Source organism: Sinocyclocheilus rhinocerous, unplaced genomic scaffold (assembly GCF_001515625.1).
Source record: "Sinocyclocheilus rhinocerous isolate Xijiao unplaced genomic scaffold, SAMN03320098_v1.1 scaffold1004, whole genome shotgun sequence".
NCBI lineage: Eukaryota > Metazoa > Chordata > Actinopteri > Cypriniformes > Cyprinidae > Sinocyclocheilus > Sinocyclocheilus rhinocerous.
The window spans coordinates 1,019,800-1,034,723 of record NW_015627248.1 but is presented as its reverse complement, the minus strand read 5'-3'; the positions used below and the strand labels follow the sequence as shown (position 1 = coordinate 1,034,723).

The 14,924-nt window shown below is 35.4% G+C and overlaps 2 protein-coding genes across 2 annotated transcripts; one reads left to right on the top strand and one right to left on the bottom strand.

Annotated features, from left to right (window-relative positions):
• The first annotated feature begins 922 nt into the window (after nucleotides 1-922).
• On the top strand, nucleotides 923-4,259 carry LOC107725787 (stathmin-4-like). The gene is made up of 5 exons (XM_016535187.1): nucleotides 923-984; nucleotides 2,695-2,753; nucleotides 2,883-2,978; nucleotides 3,157-3,377; nucleotides 4,251-4,259. The coding sequence occupies exons 2-5, from the start codon at nucleotides 2,741-2,743 to the stop codon at nucleotides 4,257-4,259; spliced, it is 339 nt and encodes a 112-aa protein (XP_016390673.1). The 5' UTR covers nucleotides 923-984; nucleotides 2,695-2,740.
• Nucleotides 4,260-5,299: 1,040 nt separating this feature from the next.
• LOC107725947 (interleukin-17F-like) lies at nucleotides 5,300-6,272 on the bottom strand. The gene is made up of 3 exons (XM_016535383.1): nucleotides 6,223-6,272; nucleotides 5,901-6,106; nucleotides 5,300-5,534 (listed from the first exon to the last, which is right to left on the bottom strand). The coding sequence occupies exons 1-3, from the start codon at nucleotides 6,265-6,267 to the stop codon at nucleotides 5,300-5,302; spliced, it is 486 nt and encodes a 161-aa protein (XP_016390869.1). The 5' UTR covers nucleotides 6,268-6,272.
• Nucleotides 6,273-14,924: the final 8,652 nt, after the last annotated feature.

The following is a 14,924-nucleotide window of genomic DNA, read 5'->3' as shown; positions in this document are numbered from 1 at the left end:
CTCAATATTTATTAATTACTCAAAATTTTTTGCCATATTTAAAAATTAAGAAGAAGTACTGTTTCTTCTGCATAAAGCTGCAGAATCTATGCCCTTTCTTTCTCTGAAACCAGCTTTCAACAAAGAGTTAACCACCCCCTATCTGCACTCCCAGCTATTCCAGCCCATCAGAAGCCTGCATCCCTCTCGACCAATCACAGCGCTGGGAGGTGATGTCATGCTTTATCTAGCAGAGGTGGTGCTGATGCTGCCAGGTTGAGCATCCAAACAGCAGCAGACTGTCAGACTGAACGTGAGGGAAAGACTCTGACAGAAGATCACATAACTCTGTCGGTGAGTTATCATAATTTGTTATTTACTGTATTATTCTTTTGCAGGACAAAAGGAGACTGGCAATCTGTTGGACTAAAGTTTTATTCACTATAGCAAGTTCCATTAATTCTATTTTTGTTCTGGTGTTAATAGCGCAGAAATCTAGCTTGGCATTCCTTAGATTATGTTGCATTGCAGATTTGCATGCTTGCAAGATTTAGAGCATGCAGTCGAGGTTAGTAGACTTATATAATAAATGCATATATAAGCATGATTTTTTTGGGGGGTTTGCGGCTTGCAAGATTTAGAGCATGCAGTCGAGGTTAGTAGACTTATATATATGCATAAATGCATATATAAGCATGATTTTTTGGGGGGGTTTGCGACTGTTAAGAGTCTTAACAGCATATCAGAATCAATTTAGATTTGATATTGTGCTTGAAATCACATTAGTCTAAAGAAAAGATGTGCATTGCATAGTACAGAGTGCATTATAGTCGTGCAAGGTGAAAAATAGCTATGCGGAAAAAGTGCATACAGCGCTGGGAGGTGATGTCATGCTTTATCTAGCAGAGGTGGTGCTGATGCTGCCAGGTTGAGCACCAAACAGCAGCAGACTGTCAGACTGAACGTGAGGGAAAGACTCTGACAGAAGATCACATAACTCTGTCGGTGAGTTATCATAATTTGTTATTTACTGTATTATTCTTTTGCAGGACAAAAGGAGACTGGCAATCTGTTGGACTAAAGTTTTATTCACTATAGCAAGTTCCATTAATTCTATTTTTGTTCTGGTGTTAATAGCGCAGAAATCTAGCTTGGCATTCCTTAGATTATGTTGCATTGCAGATTTGCATGCTTGCAAGATTTAGAGCATGCAGTCGAGGTTAGTAGACTTATATATATGCATAAATGCATATATAAGCATGATTTTTTGGGGGGGTTTGCGACTGTTAAGAGTCTTAACAGCATATCAGAATCAATTTAGATTTGATATTGTGCTTGAAATCACATTAGTCTAAAGAAAAGATGTGCATTGCATAGTACAGAGTGCATTATAGTCGTGCAAGGTGAAAAATAGCTATGCGGAAAAAGTGCATTGGTAGTTTTAAAAAGGGGATGTAGGGCAAAGTGTGTTTTTGAATACACAGAGGTCCTGCAGTGAGTGTACTAGTCTGCACTGTGGGTGGCACTGAGAGGTGAGATTATACAGTATGTTAGTGTGCAAAAGGCCACGGCCCCTTCATAGAGCGGCACTTCCTTTGCTTTTAAACCAACAAGCGTTTATTCCGATCAGAAGGCAGTGGGAGGTTGAGAAAATGACTTGCTTTGCAAGAGCTGCAAACAAATGCATGTGAAATTTGTATTTGTTTAAGGTAGACAACAGTGCTGTTGAGTTGTGTTCCAACGCATGTATTATTTATTATATCAGCTGTGTTGCTGGCATCAATAAATCAGGAGGATTTTTTAATTTGTGTGCATGCAGTGTGACAAGAAATATGATGCACATTGTCCTATAATGGCCTACAGAATCAACATTTTTGCCCTTTATGCTATCAATTGACCCCGAAAAGTGTTGAAATGTTTTATAGAATAAACCCATGCACTGAATATGTCAGAAAGTTTCAAAGGTGTTAGCGGGTGCAGCGATCGTGACCGTGGGAAATGAGGGGGCACAGCGAGGGCAGAGGCAGGATGAGCGAGAGAGACTAATAGAGAAGGCGCGTAGGCTGAGAGACGATCATAAACCCTGAGCAAACCAGATTCATTCATGCTGTCTTTTGCGAACGATTGCCATCAAGTATATTACCATTGAATGTAATTGTTCCTTGCTTTGTTATGTGGATTAAAATAGATTTTATATAGTATGCATACTATTATGTGCTTAGATGTAGCTGTGTGGTTCTCTTACACTGCAAACAAATCATTTTCTTCAGTATTTTTTTTTATTTTATTTTTTTTATATCTAACCAGTAGCTAAAATATGTAAATGATTAAGTCTTCTGAGAATATATATATATATATATTTTTAATAATCCTTTATTATTATTATTATTATTATTATTATCTTTATTATTATATTATTATTATTTCTCTTATTTTTTTAGACATGAACCACTTTTTTTTTTTTTATTATGCTTAAAACAAAAACTTGATGCAAACTGATTAATCTGATGGAATTTTACCTCTCAGTTTCAAAGAGTTTTTTTTTTTAGGAAGACCACTGATTATAAAAATTATTTGTTTGCAGTATGAAGGTTTGATTTGGGCTTGTTATTTTATAATCTTTGCTTGTGGGACCTTTATGTGAGGACAAAGACTTATCCAGAGGAATCGATTGACTGTGGTTTCTGATTACATCATCGTTTTTCTCTCCTGCAGGATCAGTTGAGTTTGAAACGCCTCGGAGGACTCAGAAAAAGGAAAGATGACTCTTGCAGGTACGTGTACATCCACCTGCTTGTTCACATGTGAACTTGGGAGTGTTTAATGGAGCTGAAGGAATGATGTGTGAGCACATGGCATCAGTGATGATGTTACCTCAAAATAACTCTGTCTCTCTTTTGCAGCATACAGAGAGAAGATGAAGGAGCTCCCTCTAGTGTCTCTCTTCTGCTCCTGCATCCTACCAGAGCCTCGGGAAAAGCCCACCAAGAAAACACAAGGTACCTTAAAGGCATCTCAAATCTAAAATCTTGCATACTTTCAGATAGATTTCCCTGTTTTTACATGGTCAAGTGAACCTACAGTAAATGGAACATATTGTAATTACGTCTGTTCTCAATCAATCAGTTGCATGAATAAATATCAATCTAATCAGTCATTGTTGATCTTCTGTTTTAGATGTTGTGGACCTCAACCTGGGCATTATTAAAGACATGGAGGTGATTGAGCTAAACAAGCGGTCATCGGGCCAGGCCTTTGAGGTCATCCTCAGACCTCCATCTTTTGACGGTCAGAGGGAATTCCATCCCACTTTCCCACCTCGCAATGACCCCTCGCTGGAGGAGATCCAGAAGAAACTGGATGCAGCTGAGGAGAGAAGAAAAGTGAGGAACAGTGATGTTTTTTGTGGAGGATACTCTCAATATCAATTAGTTAGTTTATGTCAGTAATCAGACATGTCTAATTATTATTGCTTTCACTTGCATATCTATAACTGAGATATAGTTTGGCTTGCTAATTTGAACTTAAATAGATGCAAGACAACTTCAGATAGATGTTTAAAAGCTGATATTCTCAGTGTTTTTTATTATAAATTATAAATATTATATTGTAAATAATATAGTATTATTTATATACTATTATGGTCTTATAATATTTTGCATTAGCTTTATTTTTTATAATTGAAGTTTTCATTTGAATTTTATTTTAAATTTGAGTAATTTTTGTTTTTTCAAATACTAATAATTTTTTTTATATAGTTTGAGTTTTAGTTAACAATAACAAAAGATAATAAATATGATTCTATCTGAGTCTCATGCTGAGTTACATAGAATCTTATGCATTATCTCCACAGTGTCAGGCTTGTAGTTGAGGAATCATTAGTAGAATATTTGTTAGTTACCTGACAAATCGTGTATTAAATGTGGCCGAAATCAACCGTTTTAATGCTTGCATGCCATGATGGTGTTGTACTGCTGTGAATTATCTGTTTGTAACATTGTTTGTGCATTCAAAGAGGTGATGTGTACTTATTACTGTAGTCTGGCTTTGTATTATTGTGTCTTAGTGTTGGTTTTTTGTAGTTGAGGAATCATTAGTAGAATATTTGTTAGTTACCTGACAAATCGTGTATTAAATGTGGCCGAAATCAACCGTTTTAATGCTTGCATGCCATGATGCACTTGATAAAACTTGTGAAAAGCCATTTGGTGTGTGACCGTGTGGTTTTTGTCCTGTTATTAATTGCTATATCTCTGAACTTTATGTTCCAGGTGCCTTGAGATCTTCTCACAACACATGCTGATCATATGGGAGACCATTGACCAAAGGACTGACTATCACGCTGAGCTTTTTAGCTTGGATCATAAGAGATTATGACTCTGAAACAGATTATGATATCACTATATCATTGTAAGGTACGATGGCCATGTTGTCAGATGAACGGAACTGGCTGGCCAGCAAAGATTGTGATGGAATCTTTACTACCTTAATCTGAGAAACGCAAAGATGTGTTTGTCTCTGCGATGAGCTTGTATGCCAATAGTGCCAAAAATGAGTGAATGTGAGTGATAACTTTTTTTGTGTTTATAAGTATCTGGATGACGTTTGGATGGTTTCATGTACTTTGCCCATGTGGATGCAGTTTGTCCTCTGTCCTGTCTTTAAGGCTCTATTTTTGGTAAACTGCTCAAGCTTTTGCCGCTGTACGTATGTTCACTTGCCTCATGATCAGCTGGTGTCTGATTTGGCTATATTCTGTACAGAAATTGTGATATATTTTAGAAGCAGAGGGAATTAAAGGACTGCTGGTATAGTTTTGTCCTTGTGACTTCCTCATTATGGATTTTGAGTTTTTTGTTTTTTTTTAAAAAGACCATCAGAACAATATTTGTAATTTTTTTCTCATTTATTGCATCAGTCATATCCTTAAAAACACATTTGGATCAATAAATAAAAAGTTAATACAAAATATTTGAATAAAAATCTTCAAAAAAAATTTTTTTAAATCCAGTGAAAATAAACAACATACATTTGAAAGCACATGTATAATGACATTTATAAATTAGATTATTAGATGGATCAAGTCGAAGGGTTGAACTCATTATCCAAATATCAGGCAGCGTGATGATGATGGATCCAATATAATTAATAGATAAAATATCATGAAAATAAATAAATATCCCACATTTTGCGAACATGTATATGATACCATAAATAAATTATAAAGTCATAAGTCTTAAACCTTATGTTCTGGATTTGTAATACTGTAACGCTAATGATCAAACATCTACAGTATTGTAACTCCATCAGCTCCCACATTTTAAACATGTTGTACATATGGACGAACGCAGGTGCATCCCACTGCGATGGTTTTGTACTCGAGTCTCAAGGAATAGTTGTGCTTATCTCCTCGAATTTTCCTCAAGACTATGATTTGGGTGTAAATAGGTTTGGACTGGTAATCCTGGTCCTCAGTGCCATCTATCAGACATCCAGTCAGTGAACACTTCGCCACTGCGATGTTAGATGGGTACAGGCTCTCGTCATGCATAAACCTATGAAACAAAATTAATCATGTGACGTTTTAGGTTTGCGTGTTGCAACAGTCACGTTCTAATTCTAAAAACAACAAAGATGCGCATGTGAATATGATACAGAAATGACGGTTCATGATCATAACTCTTACAAATAAAAGTTCCAAAAGGGGGTTTCGCAGTGATGCCATAGAAGAACCATTTCGGGTTTAGCAAAGAACCTTTTTAGTGAACAGTTCTTAAAAGAACCATTTTTTCTTAGTGTGAAGAACATTTGAATAATCTAACGAACCAATGGAAAGGTTTCGTGGATGTCAAAGGTTCTTCATGGAACCATAGATGCCAATAAAGAATCTTTATTTTTAAGCGTATATACTAAGGTCTTACGTGTAGGTCCATGGAGAGATGGAGTCGTTGTTTATTGGAAGGTTCGGGTTGGCCGGGGATTTGAACTCAGGATCCAAGATCAACCGGTATGATGATGATGGATCCAATTCTTCTTGTGACCTGTGGTTTCCTTTCTTCGTAAGATGTTTTGAAGGTGCCCCCTCAGCTCCAAATGATATTAAAACAAGCCCCATCATACAAGCCATCTGTGAAACACAGACACTGTCATTTCAGATTCAATTGTATTAGCATTGCGACTTCGGCAACAAAAATCCTTAGGAGATATTAGCAGGCCGTCTTCGAACATTTCAGCAATACTCACCATGAGGAACTGGATGGTAAGCGCTGATGACATAGTTGCATTCATTTGACCTGTTTTTTTCTGATGTCTTCTGTCAGTCTTAAGTCTCGCTGCTCTACATTTGCAGTGGCAAGTGCAGTTTATATAGAGAGGCCTGTTCGTGCATTTCCTTCCTGTGATGAATTCTCCCCATTGATGGTATTTTATGTTGTCATATTCAATGTGTCAGCAAAATCACTTGAGTGTATTGTGTCACTGCAATCAAATATCACACTATGTTATTTCCTTTTGACAAATTTATTTTAAACAATGCATTTAAGCGATATGATGCACTTATACTTAACATTTTTATCCAAAAATATACGTTTACTTTCATTGTATAAGATATAAATGTTTCTTCTGCAGATTTTCAGAAGACTTCACCACCGTATGAAAGCTTGTTTCCACCACGGGATAAAAAAAAAAAAGAGATATTTTTTTTTATCCCACAATTCTGACTGTTCTTCTTGCAATTCAGATTTTATATTTTGTAATTCTGAGAAAAAAAGTCTGAATTGTCAGATGTAAACTTAAAATTCTGATAAAAAGTCAGAATTATGAGATATAAACAGAATTGAGATATAATCTCCCAATTCTACGGAAGCTTGTTTCCGCAACGGAATGACAAATAAAAAAAGTAATTGCAACTTTTTTCTCACAATTTTTTATTTACATCTCACAATTCTCACAACTTTGCTTCGCAGAATTGAGTCTTCTTCAGACTTTTCTTCCCAGAAGAGTTTATAGCTCACAGTTCATAACTTTTTATCTCACAATTCAATTCAGTTCTGACAATTACGAGGAAAAAAGTTTAATTTGTGAGACAAAAAGTCATAATTAGTATTTTTATTGATTGATTGATTGTCCCATGGGTGAAACAGCCTTCCACACTTTTCACAGCCATTTATTTATTTATTGGCTATTAAATTTAACCAACTGGACCCAAAGTGATTTTTAGTGAATATGTGAAGTCATTGATGTCATTTGGACACATTCCACTAACGTTTTAAAACCAAAAAGCGTCCAAATACTTTTTGAATTTATTTTTAACAATGGATCTTTTAGTAAAATATTTAGACGTCTTTTTATTTCACATAAATGCCTTTTGGTTTAATATTTTATTATCTTATGCAAGGAAATTCATACATTTTGTGTTTTTGAAGTGTCTAAATACATTTTGTGCCCACATATTATTGTGTTTATTTCACCTTAGCATAGCAACCATTATATCCTAACATAACCTACTTTCACTGACAGCCGTCCCATATGCACTCAGATCAGAAGGAATATATTAGTGTGATGAATTAAATTCTTGCTGGTTGTGATTCTGTCCACTATATGTCAGCTCCCACGTTGCCGTCTGTTAATGCCAGCAACCTCGATTGACATAGTTTGCAAAAAGTCATATCGACATGGAGACTTCCGCCCCAGTGTCTGTAATGGCTTGCATCTCACGGATGCACAGTTTCCCACCGGTGCTGGTTTACGACTGCGTCAGTTGCAGAGCAATTGCGGTCTTACCCTCTCCTACTCTGAAATTTCTAAGGATTGTGGGGAAAGGGCAGGGGCGCATTTTCATGACTCAGAATTGAGGGCGATGCACATGCAAATGACAGTAATACAATAAAAGTAATCCCCCAAACCAGTATGACAGCTTTAAATGCATGCATTTCAAAAGTGTTCTTGTTGTGAAGATCAATAAAGGATATTCTTTGTTGTAAACCTTTAAGCAATATATACTTTGTTTTATGATTTAAAAATACTTAACAGGACAGTTCACCCAAATATGAAAATTCTGTCATGTTGTTTCAAAACTGTTTTACTTTATACATATTTTGAAGAAAATTGTGATCTGAACAATATTGGACCCCATTGACATTCATTGTATAGACAAAAAATATGTTCCACAAAAGGAAAAAAAAACATACAGGTTTGAATCAACTTGACAGAATTTTCATTTTTGGATAAAATAATGAAATTATTCATTATTTTAGACCATTAAACCCTGAAGGTTCCCAAAACCTGTTTAAAATGTGACGCAGGCCTCTGACCTACTTCTTGGAGTTTCAAAGAAGGTCCTGAAATCTTAGATCGCCTTCTTACTTAATCATGAAAAGGATTTCAGTTACTCAACGTCCAGGAACAGGAGCTTTTGTAGTGACCCACATAAGACCACAAATTTGGAGAATCTTTAAAAGAACTGAAATCTCTAACCTAAATTTCCACGCTACATATTAGTTACGTCATTTTCGCAATTTCATCACTTGTGAGATTATTTCCAAATCCCACTCTGGATTTTTACTACTGACATATTATGAATCATATTATAATCTTTATTTTTTTGAGTTACAAAAGCAGGACTGCTATTATTTATGATGGATATTTCATTTAAAACTGTCAACTGATTAATCACAAACTTGGGAGAACCTTAAAGTTTAATATTTTTTTTAATTAGGCAATGATGAAGTTCAACTAAAATGCATAAGCAGCTCTAAGGCTTTTTTTCCCCCCAAGCAATTAGTAATATTCTTATTTCGTCACAGTGGTCATGCTAATGGTTTTCTTTTGGCCACTCAGTAAGTGGAAATCAAATAATGTATTTTATTGTGGTGAAATTACACAATACAGGGCCGACTGATATGTCACAAAAGATCTTTGCTATATTTTCCTTTCATCAAAAGCAGAATGGTAAAATGAGGTCAGGGATTTGCTGAGTAGCTTCCGCTCGCTGTGTAAATGGTTTGTCATCAGTCAATTTGAAAGCAAGTAAAAAAAAACCTACACAGAGAGGATTCCCGCACTGGGAGCCGCCACATCAAAGAAAGGCATAACGGTGACATAACACTGGGTTAAGCCACAGGGCAACCATGAAAAAAACTGCCCATTAATAGACGTCACACAATCATATGATTAATTGTCAACTTTGCAAAATGTGGTTTCATAGTTTTTGAATGGCTGCTTTATGCTGTTATGCTGATGATACTCAGCTCTATATTTCGTCGCGGCCCGGCGAAACATACCAATTAGAAAAACTAACAGAATGCATGCTCGATATAAAAAGTAATTTCTTACTGCTAAATTCTGAAAAAACAGATTGACACACTATTTTCCTATTTAATGCTGTAAAGTTGCTTTAAAACAATCTGTATTGTTAAAAGCACTATATAAATAAAGGTGACTTGATTTGACTTTATTATTACTAAATAAAGCATTTTTTTCTTTTTTATATTCAATACGTCGTATTATATTCAATATAGTCGTATTATATTCTTATACTCAATAAGGGGAAGTCGTGGCCTAATGGTTTAGAGAGTCAGACTCGTAACCCAAAGGATTGTGGGTTCGAGTCTTGGGGATTATAGGTGGGGGGGAATGAATGTACAGCGCTCTCTCCCACCTTCAATACCATGACTGAGGTGCCCTTGAGCAAGGCACCGAACCCCCAACTGCTCCCCGGGTGACGCAAAATGGCTGCGGGGGGAATGAATGTACAGCGCTCTCTCCCACCTTCAATACCACGACTGAGGTGCCCTTGAGCAAGGCACCGAACCCCCAACTGCTCCCCGGGTGACGCAGCAAAAATGGCTGCCCACTGCTCCGGGTGTGTGTTCACTGCTGTGTGTGTGCACTTTGGATGAATTAAATGCAGAGCACTATTTCCGAGTATGGGTCACCATACTTGGTCACGTCACTGTAAAAGTTGGTTTTAAGACATGCTTTTCCAAATAAACTTATATTATAAATAATAAAATTATACATAATAAAAGAAAAAGAACAAATATACCAAATTCAGAATACTGACCAAAAAAGGAGCTGTCTTTGCAACCAAATGTGAACGGTTATGTGGGTGGTGAAAATAGGCCGGTTTGCACTGTAGCTCTCAGATGCTGTTGATCTCACCGCATATACACTGTATCAGTGAAAACAATCTATCAAGAGCACTTCTTACTTTGATGCTGGGATAAGCTCTCATGCATCAGTATATACCAGCCACAGCGTCTATATAAGAATAAGCATGATTTAACATTTTGCATTGACACGTTCGACATGGCGGAATTTCCCGAGAGACTCTTGAGATGGCAAATAGCTTAATGAGAGTCAATCGTTTTAGATGATCAACTTTCGTTATTGATATTTGGCATGTATTTGATAAAGAGTGCATTGTTTTGTTTTGTTTTTTGCATTGTTTTTGCTTATTCAAACAGTTACAAATATTTGTTGATACACTGGCATATTCATTCATGCATAGTTTTTGGCATTGTTTTGGTTCAGTACTGATCTGAATCAAATGAGAATAATGTAAAGACAGTGAGTAAAAGTAATGTTTTACAATGATGTGTAATGTGGGGTTTGGGTTTTGTTTTTGTTTCATGTTCATGTCCATGTCTTTTATTTTGTAATTGTTTCCTGATGTTAGTGTCATGCTTCCCTTGCCTCATGTCTCTCTGCCTTGTGTATGTGTCATGTTCTGATTTCTGCCTGCTCCGCCATGGCCCCCCGCTCTGCCTGTTCATGCCTCGTCAAGCGGGTTTAGAACTATTCAAGTCAAGTCTGTGTATCTTGTTTGGATATTGTTTGGATCACTCTGTAAATAAACTGCACTTGGGTTCTCACTTCAACTCGCCTTCAGTGGACTGACTCGTTACATGATGTAACAATCAATTTACAGCTTTATACAATTACATTCTGCTCTTTCCCATATAAAAAGTTTCATTTGTGGAGATTACAAACCCAGCTTCAACAATGTGCATGTGAACTGATTATGCAATAGTTAAATATTCCAACCAGCGTAAATTCCCTGCTCCGGGTTCCCAGCTAACAAAAATATGCTCAAAGAACGTTTTGCTAAGATTCCCATTAAGTTATGAAAACGTTATTTCTGAATGTTCTCTGAATGTCCAGTTTTTTATATGTAAAAAAATAAAATGTTTTTTCTTGTTTGTGAATGTTAAAGACAACATTAAAGGAACATTTCATTTTATTATTTTGCAAGCATTATGGGAATGTTTCTTTTGAATGCTCTCTAAACCATTTTAGATGAACGTCCAACTAAAACGTTTCAGGAAAATATTCCATAAATGATGTATAAATGTTTCTCTGCTAACGTTTTGAGAACGTTATTAAAGACCAGATAACTTTGAATGAACTTTCTATTAATGTTACTGGAAGAATGTTTGTCCATAACTTCATAAATAATCCTTGCCAGAACGTTAAGCAAAGTTCTAAGAACATTTCCTGTTAGCTGGGTTTATTGCCTGTCTAGTTGGTGAAAGAATAGAAAAGCCGTTCAGTAAAACTTAAAGGGATAGTTCAATCAAAAATGAAACATCTGTCATCATTACTCACCCTCATGTTGTTTCAAATCTGTATGACTTTCTTTCTTTTAGAAATGTCTCAGTATTTTTTTTTTTCATACAATAGAAGCCAATGGTAACCAAAACAGTTTGGTTACCAACATTCTTCAAAATACCTTCTTTTTTAGTTCCACAAAAGAAAGTTATACAGGTTATAAACAACATGAGGGTGAGTAAATGATGACAGAATTTTCATCTTTGGGTGAACTATCCCTTTAAATAACAACCAACAAAGTGTTTCTGGTGAAGTTGGTTCACCAAGGTGGTCTTCCTGACTTAGCTGTCTAGTGGGTGCAAACCAACCAACCATGGTAGAATACAAGCATCCAAAGTGTAATATATACTGTCTTTTGTGTAATATATATAGTCTTTTGTGCTTTGTCAATAAGTTAGAAAGCAGGAACTGCATGTTCATTTTTAATAGGAAAATATATACATTTATTTGGCACATTAGGATGACTGTAGCCTTCATCTTTTTTAGTTCCACAAAAGAAAGTTATACAGGTTATAAACAACATGAGGGTGAGTAAATGATGACAGAATTTTCATCTTTGGGTGAACTATCCCTTTAAATAACAACCAACAAAGTGTTTCTGGTGAAGTTGGTTCACCAAGGTGGTCTTCCTGACTTAGCTGTCTAGTGGGCGCAAACCAACCAACCATGGTAGAATACAAGCATCCAAAGTGTAATATATACTGTCTTTTGTGTAATATATATAGTCTTTTTTGCTTTGTCAATAAGTTAGAAAGCAGGAAATGCATGTTCATTTTTAATAGGGAAATATATACATTTATTTGGCACATTAGGATGACTGTAGCCTTCATCAACACAACGAAGACCAGTTGCTATTCATTAAATTATACCACACATTATACCATGACCATGATGAATGAAAATTCTCACAAATAAAAACATTAATTCTTCATTTAAGATTATCTTGCAAGAGTGTCACTGTTAAATTTTTTTTTTTTTAATTCAAACTATTGTACTTTTTACAAGAAAATACTATTTCAGTCTTTCTACTTCATGCTCAATTTCCCGCTATATATAGTGTGTTGTGTTACTGTATTCAACGTATTAATTTCTTAGTATTTAGTTGTGACATCTACTAGCAGTTTCTTTTTTTTTCAACATATTAAACTGGCATGAAATTAATGCAAGGTGTGTTTAATAAAAGTTTCTAAATGATTCTCCAGGCGTAAAACCTAATCAGACAAGACACGACCAAACAGAGTTTTCGAAATGTGACTAAAAGATTGAATAGGATCCAAAATCTTGATAACTCACCCAAAGAGCCTGATTATTATGATTCATCTTTTTTTTTCCAACCAAAATTCGGTCAAATGGATCTGCAACAATGCCACATAGCCTGATCTTTAATCCGTAGGTCAGATTACTGGCAATGAGAGGAAAAATGTAGATCTAAACATAGCGCCAATCACCTATCAATTGATCTGATGAGGGAATCCAGGTCAGAGGTAGGTCATATTATCTATGCAATCACGATAAAGCATTGCATAAATAGATGAGGTGAACGAGAAACATTTTCACACTGCAAGAGAATAAGCAGAGGGCATTAAAGATGTTTCTGAGCTTCTTTGACGCTAAATACATGGTGAGATGACCGAAACGTTCAAAGATAGTTTGCAGTAGTTTAACTCTGTTAGCGATGCTAATAGGTATGCTAACACGATTTGCTTGCTTTCCTAAAGAGTAAACTTTTTAGATTAAGTTTAAATGTACTATGTTGTGACGAAAAGACGCCTCCGCTCAGAAATGGTTTGATTTTAGTGAAATATAATAACAGATTATGATCTTTCTTTCAGGTTTTGCTAGGCTGTGCACTGGCGAACCTCACATTTGCAAAACAAGGGCAGAAAAGACTATGTGACACTAGTTTGATGATTTCCAGTGACTTTTCTGCCTCTCCGGATACAGATGCGGAGGGAAATGGCAACATCCACAACCGCTCACTATCTGCATGGACCTGGATGTGAGTTGCAAAGACACAGAAACAAATGATACATTCACCAATCTCTGAAGTGAATCAAAAAGTGAATCAAAAAGTACAAAGATTTGGAGTTACAGAGGTAGAATGATGTTGATTTCTGCTTAGTGCTTAATGTCAATGAAAATAATCTACAATTCATGACTAACGCAAAGTTTGATGATGTATCAGGAATCAGATTTATTGCTATGTTTGGGAGGTTAACATTAAGCTAGCTGTCATGGCTACTATGTAAGCATTTTTAAGATACAGCAGGCCATGTGACGTCAGTGTGAAACATCAAGTAAAGCAGGTATTGGTTAGTTCTGTGGGTTTTGTCTCAGAGAAATAAGCTTCTTGTTTTCTTTACTTTCAGACCAAAGATTTCACCACACAGAATACCACAGGTCAACTTTGAAGCCCAGTGCAATTCAGAATATTGCACCTTTCCCAGTGGCATGGATACGAGACTGAACTCTTTGCCTATTTATCAGGACATCCTGGTGCTGAAACAGGATAAGGAGGACAGGAAGTGTTTCAGGGCGACTTTTGAGAGAGTCATAGTGGGCTGTACATGTGTGTGGGCCAAAACCTCCTAAAATTACTTATATGTTTCCATGTTAGAATGAACTTATTTATTTGTTCCAATGAAGCTGAGACCTTTAACTGATTTTAAGTTATTTTGCAAACAAAATAGTTCCAGAATTAAATTTTTATTAAATATTTGCATTTATTTAGTTAGTAGACAGTTATTATACTTATGTATTGAGTATTAATAAAATATTTAAACATGTTTTGATTTTTTGAGTTTTATTTGTCCAGTTAACAATACATTTTATGAAGCATAACACTTATCGATCACTAATCTTTATTGTGCACTCTCCATAACCAAACCGATGTCTTGATGTAGTTATCTTAACTTTTGATTTATAGTTATCTCAAACTTTTGTCCTAAAATGTTTAAATAGTAATTGGTTTTGGTGAAAAAACACAAAATAAAGACGTCAATAAAAAAACATTGCCCAATAAAATATGTTCTAAGAATATTCTGCTAATGTTTCCTTTAAGTTATAAATATGCTTCTGAACATTCTCTAAATGTGTAAAAGGTTTTTTTTTTTTGGTTATGCGGACATTAAGGGAACATTTCATTTTATAGTTTTGTTAACATTATGGGAATGCTATTTTTGAATTTTCTCTCAACGTTCTGAAACAAGTTTAAAAAAATGTTTACATTTTTTTTTAAAACATTAGACGAGCATCCAACTAAAACATTTCAGGAAAATGAATGTTCCATGAAAGATGCATAAATGTTTTCGTGCTACATTTTGAGAAAATTGTTA

Coding starts and splice junctions, on each gene's coding strand:
- LOC107725947 (XM_016535383.1), bottom strand. CDS start 6,267: ATGAATGCAACTATGTCATCAGCGCTTACCATCCAGTTCCTCATG. Junction 6,107..6,222: donor TTACCATCCAGTTCCTCATG/GTGAGTATTGCT, acceptor TGTGTTTCACAG/ATGGCTTGTATGATGGGGCT. Junction 5,535..5,900: donor ATCTCTCCATGGACCTACAC/GTAAGACCTTAG, acceptor TTTGTTTCATAG/GTTTATGCATGACGAGAGCC.
- LOC107725787 (XM_016535187.1), top strand. Junction 2,979..3,156: donor GCCCACCAAGAAAACACAAG/GTACCTTAAAGG, acceptor CTTCTGTTTTAG/ATGTTGTGGACCTCAACCTG.